Genomic DNA, 10851 nt, shown 5'->3' on the forward strand with positions numbered 1-10851 from the left:
TATGTATGGTCTTTTTACATACCGCCAAATGCTTCTTTAGTCCTTTACCTAATCTGATATCACATTTCTTATGTTCTTGTGGCATTCTTAATAGTCTGGGATTAAGACAATTAAGTTGTCTTTAGGTGAATTTCTTAAGCTAAGTCTTGGTTCTCTTAAGGGGATATCTACCTCATAGTAGTGTTATTATATATACTCATTCTAATTTGATAATCAAGACACATATACATTATTGATAGAATGTCATATATGATACATATATTCTGCCTAACTTGTAACCAAAGAAATTAATTCAATTAAATATTTGTGCTTATTAAATTGAGAAAGATTTTTAAAAGTTTGAATCATCTACTTTTAATGAATATGTGAGAAAACAAGTATTCTCTTCTTCTGGTACTGGGTAAGATAAGACAGTTAAATCTTTGTAATACAAAGCTTTAAAACATGCACATGCCCCTTGACTCAGAAATATAATTTCCAGAGACTTGTCCTAAGGAAATAACAATTAAGCCAAAAGAATGTTTCTCAGAGTATTCTTTTATAGTATAAAACTGGAAATAAAATAAATGTCTTATAATAGCAAGTAATTATAATTTATAAAAATAGGTCCACGCCATAAATTACCAGATGGCTATTACAAATAATGTTATAAAAATATATTCATTGCCATTGAAAGTCTTCTAAAGATACAGTGCTTAGTGGGGAAAAAAGCTTGCAAAACTGTATATATTACAAAAATTATGTACCTAAACATATAGGTGCATATTCATGATGCTTGTAATTATGTCTAGGGATGTTAATCTTTCTACAGTGAACATTATTACTTGTGTAATAACTGTAACTCTGTTACACAGCTGAAATTAATATATAACATGAAGGTCAGTCCATTCTCTCTTTTAAATAAGCATAGTTTAAATAGTTTACAGTATGAGCAAATTGTTTTCGGTGCAAGGAACACTATTGACTGTTAAGGATCCTATATAGTCAGTACTTCTATTCTGTGGTGAAGGAGCAATTTAAAAAAATTCTAATTAGTTACAGACATTTTAATAAAATACATTAAAGATGAATTATTAGAAAATTAAAATTAAAAGGCATACAAATACAAACCTCAATTTTAAATCAGATTCACAAACAAAAAGTTACTCTATCAAATTGCTGAAAAGGTTTCTAAACTCTTGCTCTCAATTTCTATATCTATCTTGTCACTGACAGGTAACAGTCCACAGACCATGCTTTCAGTACTGCTTGAAATGATTAAGAAATCTTTTTGCAGTGGACTAACAACCGTATTAAGTGGACTATATTTTGATCAGACATCTGGAGGCTCTTCTGCAATAGAAGATATTTCTCTAATAAACAGGAATATTTGGGCTCTTGCTCTACTATACTTATTAATCTATAATGTTTTTCTAATGCTAATAGACAGTTTCAACAAAGTCATATATCATTTTAAACCATCATTTTCCAAAAGAATCAAACACAATCTCATATAGTGGAATTAAGAGAATTAATATTCTTCAAATCATGGGGCAACAAGTAGTCATTAGGGCATTCCAAAGGGGATATGCCAGATATACAGATTCACCTGGCTGACAGAAAATGTAAATGTTGGTATTGAGTTTAAGTTGCCTGTTTGCTCCCAGGGTTAAGCTGAAGAAAATGAGACAGTTTGCCAGTCTCAAACTGGCAATGTGAATATAGTCTCTTGGGGAAAGGCTGAGTGAGCCTGTGCCACTCTACCTGAGGAATGAAGCAATGATGGATTTCTGTGGACTCAGGACAAAATAATAAAGATTATAAACACCTTACTTTATGTCGAGATTAAAAAGAATTTAAGTGTCAACTGATTCTCTGAAAATATGTAGCCTGGTCTCCAGAAATAAAGGTTCACAGTCTAGCAGTTTACTGTCAAAGGCAAAAAAAAAAAAGGAAAGTGCTATGGATCAGAAACTGAGGATTCCCAACCAGTATTTACATTAATAGAGGATAGGGAAACACTTTATTCAATTACAATGTTTTTAAGTTGCTGCAAGTTTAATCTGTTGGTAGAAAAATGAAAAAATACACCTAGTACAGTGCCTTACATACGGTAGGTACTCAATAAAAGTTCAATAAGAGTTCAGATCTTTGAACTGTCATAGAGGGGTAAGTCAAATGCTTTATTCTTAAGTTTTAACAAGTGAGAGGTGGAGAGCTAGATCAAAAATATGATGAGCAATGAATGATTTCGCATGAAAGGAATAGAAAGACTCTAGTAGAGTTAAGCAAAAGACAGAGGCAGAATCCAGAACTACAAAGAAGCCTCAAGAGAAAGCTGTGAAGTAGTAAATGAAGCTTCTAAAATAGTCAAAGGAAGATGCAACTTTGTAGGACTGAAGGCTTAAAGGAAAAAATTTCTCACTGAAAGCTAATGGTGAAATTGAATCCATGAAGAAACTTGGAGGATTAGATTCTTCTTTTTCCCCACCTCATACAAAGTGTGTGTTTTTAAAATTGAGGCATTATATACACAAATTGAGGCATTATATACATAATAGTACATAAATCCCCATGTGCAAGCCTGATAAATTTTTACATACGTACAAACCCACATCAAGATACAGAACATTTCCAGTGCCTCCTACCAGTCAGTAACCCCACCACCACCTCCACCTACCACAAACTGGTCACCATTGATCAGCTTTGCCTGTTTTTGAACATCATGGGATCATACAGAATGTACTGTCTTGTGTCTGGCTTTTTTTTCACTCAACCTTATATTTTTGAGATTCATCCATATTTTTGTGGGCATCAGTAGTCTGCCCCTTTTTATTGCTGGGTAGTACTCCACTATACAAACATACTACAAATTTGCTTATCCATTCTCGTGTTGATGGACATCTGGGTTGTTTTCAGTCTTCTGCTATTATGGATAAAGCTGCCATATATGAGCATTACTGTACAAGTCTTTTGGTGGACATAAACACCCATTTCTCTTGGGCATATGCCTAGAACAGACTGCCAAGTCACAAGGCAGGCGTGTGTTTAACAACAGTAGATCAGGCCAGTTTTCTAAAGTGGTTATATCGACTTACTCTCCTATTAACGATGCTTGAGAGTTCTCATATAAAGTTATATTTTAAAAAGCTCTTTTTTTTTTTTTTATGGTATGCGGGCCTCTCACTGTTGTGGCCTCTCCCGTTGCGGAGCACAGGCTCTGGACGCGCAGGCTCAGCGGCCATGGCTCACGGGCCTAGCTGCTCCGCGGCATGTGGGATCTTCCCAGACCGGGCGCGAACCCGTGTCCCCTGCATCGGCAGGCGGATTCTCAACCACTGCGCCACCAGGGAAGCCCTAAAAAGCTCTTTAACTGAAACACAAGGGCTTTAAGACTTTTTGGTTTTTGTATTGTTTTTTGTTTTTCCAGTTTTTAGAGTAGGGGTAACATAAGCAGAGTGCTCACACCTCGGGGGATACACAAGATGATTTTAGGTGGTCTGAGAAGAAAATAGTACAACTTCTATCTTAGTTTCTTATTCTTTCACCTAAAAAGTAAATTTTACTAATATCCAATACATCAATTAACACTAGTGTGCTTATTTACATAATTATATTTATTCACTTTAGGCATACTGTGACTTATTGCCATTTGTGTGTGCCTGGTTGAGTAGAATTATGGAACATCTATTTCTAACAGAATTCTCGCTAAATGAACAAGTGGCTAAAGGAGTCCTACAAAGATGACACTAATAATGTAAGCACAAGCAAACAAGGAAATGGCCAAGCTGACAGTTCTATTCTATAATATCTCTTTAAAAGATAAAAACTGTGACAATCTAGTCAGATCTCACAAGAAGGAGGCAAAAAAATGTCAAAAATTAGTACTTTTTAAAATATAAACTTAATCTAGTACTATTAATGACATTTTGCCAATAAGAATTTTAAAACATAAAATATCATCTATATCATCTGTCATTCCTATTAGTTTTTTTGTATTTATCTTATAATATATATAACAGTAAAAAGTACATGTAGATGTAATTTTAAAGTAAATTTACACATTTTAGAGATGCATGCTCTATTTTTCTTTTTTTTTTTTTTTACCAACAAGGTACACAATCAAAAGCCTTCAGAGGGACTTCCCTGGTTGTTCAGTGATAAAGAATCCACCTTCCAATGTAGGGGACTCGGGTTCGATCCCTGGTCAGGGAACTAAGATCCCACATGCCATGGGGCAACTAGGCCTGTGCACACGCCACAACTGGAGAGAAGAACTAGAGAGAAGCCCGCATGCCACAGTGAAAGATCCTGCATGCCTCAACTAAGACCCTATGCGGCCAAAAGTAAAAAATAAATAAAATATTTTTAAAACATTTAAAAAAAAAGGCTTCAAAGACTCTTGTTTTAGCATAAGTATTTTTTAGTATTAAGCTAGTTAATCCTTAGGCATAAATGAACTTCTAATTTTTAAAGTCATATACAGCAAGTATACTCCATTAGAAACAGCCAGTTGCTATTTAATGTTAAAATAATATATCTGAAAAGGGAGAAGGACAAGAATCAACTGGGAAGAGGCATAAGGGAACTTTCTTGGGTACTGGTACTGTTCTGTCCCAGTAGGGGCTTGCATTACACCAGTGTATACATTTGTCAACTCACTGAATGGTACATTTAAGGTAAGTGTGTTTCAGTCTATGTAAATTTTACCTCAAAAGGAAAAAAAAGAATCTATTAAAAATATTGACCTCTAGTTAATGAAATACATTCTGGAGTGTCTAGGAGTAAATTATCTGCAACTTACTTTGAAATGCATTAAAAAAAGATGGACTGCTGTATGGATAGAGGGATGGATATGTGAACAAATAGGTGATATAGCTAGTATAACAAAATGTTAAGTGCAGAATCTAGGTGGTAGATATATGGCTGTTCACTATACAATTTTTAAAATTCTCTTTATGTTTGAAAGTTTTCATGATAAAATGCTGGACAAATAACAAATCTACATAATAGCTGAAAATTTTAAATAGTGTAGTGATACAGGGGAAAAATTAGAAATTCAAAAAGCAAAAAAGATAGGAGCATTCAAGTACTGCTGCTTAGTGCTTTTACATACACTAAATCTGTGAGGTGAGAATTATCCCTATTTTACAGACTAGTAAACTGAAACTTAGATTACAGAACATACCAGTGTGAAGCTCAGCCAAAAGCTGAAACCAACCTGATCAAATTTACTAGATGTCTGAATCCTCTAGGCTCACATTCCTCACAAGGGGATTCCTAGGACCAAAACAAATGTCTTCTCTACAGAAGAGAAGTCACTTCTCCACAGCAGAGAAGTCACTTCTCCATGCCACATGGACTAGCTCTGACCATCAGAAAGCTCCTCCCCATAGCCTGAAGAAATGTTTCCTCCATGTTCTCCCTCCTACGTTTCATTCCTTATGGCCATATATTGACAGAATCCCAACATGGCTGGCCTTCATATCAAGGGATAATATTTGAAATTTAAATAAGTAGGATTCCCCCCCCCATACTTGATAATATCATCATCTACAAAGCTATAGCTAGGTGTAAAGTGGGGATACTATCTCACAGAATTGGGATGAAAATAAAACGAGAACACTGACACATTCAACTGTAACAAAGAGTAGGGACTCAAACATCTTTCTTCTTTTTCTAATCTTTACCTTTCTTTGGAAATTACAACACGCCACTCACTATAAAATATTTTTTAAAAATTAGAGACTTAGGGCTTCCCTGGTGGCGCAGTGCTTGAGAGTCCGCCTGCCGATGCAGGAGACGCGGGTTCGTGCCCCGTTTCAGGAAGATCCCACATGCCGCGGAGCGGCTGGGCCCGTGAGCCATGGCCACTGAGCCTGCGCGTCCGGAGCCTGTGCTCCGCAAATGGGAGAGGCCACAACAGTGAGAGGCCCGCATAATGCAAGGAAAAAAAAAAAAAAAAAAAAAATTAGAGACTTAGGTCCTTCCCTTGAGGAGATCGCGTTAAATGTGAACACACACATTTTTTCCCCTGTATTTACTGTATCTTATCTAACAATGTAATTGATTTTATTTCCTCATTTTATTTTCCATTTTGCCTTGGTTTGGAATTATAACTCCTAGGAATTTTACGTACAATTAAATACACAACTATGACTACTTCTGCAGCACTTTTTTTGTTTCAAAATTACTACAGGTGGCCAACATATGCAAGCAACATGTTAATGAAATTTTAAGTCTATTTTCTTTTTGACCCTCAGGAGATATTTTTCAGAGGTAAGATTAAAGAAAGCCATTGTGTTACAAGAAAATGACCAACTGGTGATGCTAACTTTTAATTCACTTTTAACTATGTATAAACATATGTGCCCTATAGCTGTTTATTTCTTACTTGATGAATATACTCAAGGGGTTCCCTAAAGGACTCCTAAAGTAACAAATCTTGCCCCAAAGCATTATGGCACTGTAGTAGGAAAAATAACCCATTATTCCACCATGAAAACTTTGCCTTATTTAAGGAAAACCTACAGTTCAGATGTGGAGAAAAGTTATTTGCACAGCCTCACGAAATCTGAATAAGACTGTTTTTTTCCCCTTGAAATCTGAGGTTGTTAGTGTTGGAAGGAATCCTAGAGATGATCATTTTACAGTTGCAGAAATGGATATTCAGACAGTTGAGATGATTAGCCCATAACAGAGCTCAGACCAGATGCCAGGGTCCCCCAATTCCTGACCCAGTGTTCTTTCCATTTTACAATCATGACAAACTAAAAACAAAAAAAGTGATTATGTCCATCCATTACTTCAACTTCACTAAATTTCAGTCTGGCCACCCATGATGTCACTTCCTTTTGTGAATGGGTGTATTTGGGGGGGGGATCTCAGTACCTTCACTTGCATATAATACAACATATTTAGAGCCTGCACTCATATTTATGCCACTATTTCCCACGTCTACTTCTATTCCTCAAGTTTACTAACATAATCTTCAACATGCTTTGACCCTCCTTTTCACTGTTTCTTATTTCAAGCAATTAACTGCCAACTGTTATAAAATAAAAGTAAAAGGGATTTATTTTAAGACACAAAGCACACATGTTAGCAAAGGGCCTAATAAAATGTAATGTTATGTATTACACGCAGATGCTTTCTAGAGAAAGAGCCCAGCGAAAACCCTGCTACACAGAAAGAGAGCGCTATTGTGAACTGTTGTGAGAGGCCGAGGATAAGGTCTGGGATCTGACCTAAAACAAACATGGAGGTGAAAAGGCACGAGGAGCTTACAGGACACACCAGCCAGTGCCAAGCTGCAAGCTCCCGGCTATTTGGTGTCGGTTTAAAAGAACCATGGGCACCAATGATGCACGTACCCCAGGACAAGAATAGGGCTGGCGGGGCACCCGGAATCGCGCTCAGGGAAAACTCAACAAGTCTGGATGGCGAAGGATGCAACGACAGACGGATGAATGACTGCCAAGAGGCTCCTGCTGGCTCTGAATGACCACTACCCCTTTCCAGGATTTGCGCCGCGGGCGCCCGCCGGCTCTCCGACAGCCATTTGCACTACGCTCCCCTACGTACCCCGACGTTCGCCCAGGACCGCGGTGTCTACCAACGACCCTGCCCGGAGCGATGGCTCCACTCCAGGCCCGCTTCCCAGCGGCGCGGGCTCCCGGTCACCACCGGCTTTCCGGGAGGAAGGCAGCGGCGGGCCTGCCGGGGCCGGAGCCGCCTTCGAAAGTGGGCGGAAGGATGGCGGCCCTCGCGGGGTGCGGGCGCGGCCCGGAACCCTCGCCTCCGGCGCGGCCCCGTCCTCCCTGCGCAGCGCCGCCCGCGCCCTCAGCCCCGGCCGCAGTCGGCCGCTCGCGGCGGGCTCCGCGCTCCGGGCTGAGGCGATGGGGAAAGGGGGCGGGCGCGCCATCATGAAGGGGAAAATGGTGGGCGGCGGGCCCGCGCGCGGCCGCCGTACTCACCCGGGCCGGCCAGTGCGGGTAGCCCTTCATCTTGGCGAAGACCAGGTCGCCCGCCTTGTACTCGCGGGGCCGCGGACGCGCCATCCCGGCCGCTCCCCTTCCTGGTCGTCCTTGGGCGCCGCGAAGATGCCGGGAGGCCGCCCCCCCGCGGGCCAACGGACTGCGCCGCGCTCCCCGCGGGCCTCGAGCCGGGCGGGCGGGCGTACGAGCTGCCGCTCCGACGAAGGGAAGCGGCGGCGAGGCGGTATAATTGCTTATCAATTTTAGAATCAGTTTTTCGGGATCCTTTAAAAATTCTGCTTGTTTACGGAGTGAAGTGCATTGAGTTTTATTGCCGCCGCGCGCTGCTCACAGGCGCCGCGTCGCCTGCTTCATGCCGCCACTGCCGCCGGCGGCCTCTTTCCCGGGCTCCCGGGCGCGGCGCGAGCACCGGGCCTCGCGCCTCCTCCGAATTCCTCCTCGGGCAGCGACCGCAAACACGATCTTATTATTGTTCTCGCGCGCGCTCAACATCCCCCACCACCACCACTTCCCGCTCCCCACCCCTCCCCTCCAGGGCCGGCCGGTTAATTCCTAGGTACACGGCCGGCTTTCGCGCAGAAACCGAGCGCGCCAGCCCGGCTGCTCGGAGGGCGGGCGGTGGGTGAGTCTTCCCCCAGCACCGAAGCCCGCGCCGGGCGGGCGGGAGCGCCTACTCCAGAGGCCCCCCGCCGCCCGCTCTCTTTTGTTCTTGGCCCGGAGCTGCCAGCCGCAGCCCAGCCAATCACCACCTGGCCGCCCCCCTCCCCACCCGTCCGCGCCACATCGGGGGCGCTCCCACCGGCGTCCCCAGTCCCACGGCCACCTCCTGCTGACTGGTGTCCCTCCCGGCTCCCCGCCGCGGGCCGCTTCTGCGAGTGCTCTCGGGTGAGTGGGGCACAAAGGCGCTCCAGGCCGGGGGCCGGCCGCACGAAGGGACCCGCTACCCAGAGCATCAGGCTGCTGGAAAGAGCACCGCTCTGGGGTCAGCGACCTAGTTGGGGTCTCACCCTAGGCCTGCCCTTCACAGTGCGGTGTGACCCACCCAGGGCAAGCTAACCAGAGTCACCGGAGGTTATCTAATTTGCCAAGCGGGACAGTCGGGATTCGAACACGGATCTCCATAACTCCAAAGTCCGGAAGCGGTTATGCTTTTCCATGCGTGGGCCTTATAGGCCTGTAGTTTTGTGAAAGGGACTTATTCTGGCAGGTCACTCGTTTACAGTCCTGGCAACATTTTGGACAAAGTTTTTTTGAATCTGCCCAATGAATGCTGCCTCTCTCATCATTCTGAAGCTCATCTTTAAGAGATCAGCTGACGCAGCTCCTGAGCGTAACAGACTTTCTGTGGTCCTCATCTTGTCTCCTTGTTTGTGTCTGTCCCCTTTTCTAGGCTTTCTTGCCCTCTCCCCCTTTTATAAAGGCTACAGTTCCTCCCAGCATTTGTCTTCCTCACTTGCTATGTAGAATTGTGCGTGTGTTTTAACCCCTGCTCGTGTTCCTTTAATGGGGCTTTAAATTCTCTAGGCTTCTTGTGGATTGTTTACTTTAATAGTGCTTAACATTATCCACTAATGCATCTCCTCACTACTTGCATCTGGTGATTTTCCTTTTTAGATATTTACCCTTCCTCACCAGTCCTACAGTTTCACCTTTTCCTCTTTTCTCACTGTAGACTAGTCTAGGTCCTTTTGCCTCTGTTGCAAGAGGCTGTGTAAGTCTTAGTGCCTTCGGGCTGCTATAACAAAATACTGTAAATACTGTAGACTGGGTGACTTATAAACAACAGAAATTTATTTCTCACAGTTCTGGAGACCGGGAGGTCCAAGATCAAGGCACAGACAATTCATTTGTCTGGTGAGGGCCTGCTTCCTGGTTCACAGAAAATAGTCTTTTCTCTGTGTCCTTACATGGGGTAAGGGGTAAAGGGGAGGAGAGTGAGGGAGCTCTCTGGGATCTCTTTTATAAGGGCACTAATCCCATTGATGAGGGCTCCATCCTCATGATCTAATCACCTCCCAAAGGTCCCACTTCCAAATACATTGGTCATTAGGATTTAACGTGAATTTTGGGAGGATACAAACATTCAGTCTATAGCAGCCTGCTAATGTGTCTCCCACCTCTAGGACTGCCATGTATACCTGTCATCATGTCATCATGCCCTGCTCATGAATCTGTGAATGGTTCCTATATCCTCTTATGCCAAACCCAGATCCCTCTGACCAGCTGCCAAAGCCCTAGCTGTTGGCTGCTCTCCCCACATGGTCCCGCCTCCCTCTGGGCACAAATTAGAGATAGGGGAGAGGAGAGAAATGTGAGGGGAAAGGTGGTCGGTTGGAAGCCATGGGAGGACTTTAAATAGGGGAGGGGCACGATCATAGTTTGGGTTTAGACAGATTACTCTGGGGGCCTGGGTGGAGGTGGATTTGAGGGTGAGAGTCTGGAGGCAGGAGCTCAGCTGGCGGGTGGGGGGCTCTCTCCAGAAGAGAGAAGACAAGGGCTGAGACAGGCCTTGCTGACTCACTGAGCAGTATGTAGCAAGGAAGAAGGAGGAGTCAAAAACTCTTCCCTGGTCTCTGGCTTAAGCAATGGGATGATTAGGTTTTTTTTGTTTTTTTTTGCGGTACGCGGGCCTCTCATTGCTGTGACCTCTCCTGTTGTGGAGCACAGGCTCTGGACGCGCAGGCTCAGCGGCTGTGGCTCACGGGCCCAGCCGCTCCGCGGCATGTGGGATCTTCCTGAACCGAGGCACGAACCCGGGTCCCCTGCATCGGCAGGTGGACTCTCAACCACTGCGCCACCAGGGAAGCCCGGGATGATTAATTTTGACATTCACTGAGATGAGGAAATCCATGAAGAATGGGCAATTTGGAGATGA

General features: G+C 43.5%; 1 protein-coding gene across 2 annotated transcripts in view; it reads right to left on the bottom strand.

Annotated features, from left to right (window-relative positions):
• The window catches only part of HDGFL3 (HDGF like 3), a 75721-nt gene extending 67527 nt beyond the window's left edge, over positions 1 to 8194 (bottom strand). Inside the window, exon 1 of one of the 2 annotated variants that reach the window (XM_007470066.1) lies at positions 7956 to 8194. In XM_007470066.1, the coding sequence (XP_007470128.1) occupies positions 7956 to 8039 (84 nt within the window). In that variant the 5' untranslated portion in view covers positions 8040 to 8194. The remainder of the gene's footprint in view (positions 1 to 7955) is intronic. The other variant, XM_007470065.1, reaches the window with a different exon arrangement.
• Positions 8195 to 10851: the final 2657 nt, after the last annotated feature.

The sequence above is a fragment of the Lipotes vexillifer genome, unplaced genomic scaffold (genome assembly GCF_000442215.2).
Source record: "Lipotes vexillifer unplaced genomic scaffold, Lipotes_vexillifer_v1.1 scaffold532, whole genome shotgun sequence".
In the NCBI taxonomy this organism is placed as follows: Eukaryota; Metazoa; Chordata; class Mammalia; order Artiodactyla; family Lipotidae; genus Lipotes; species Lipotes vexillifer.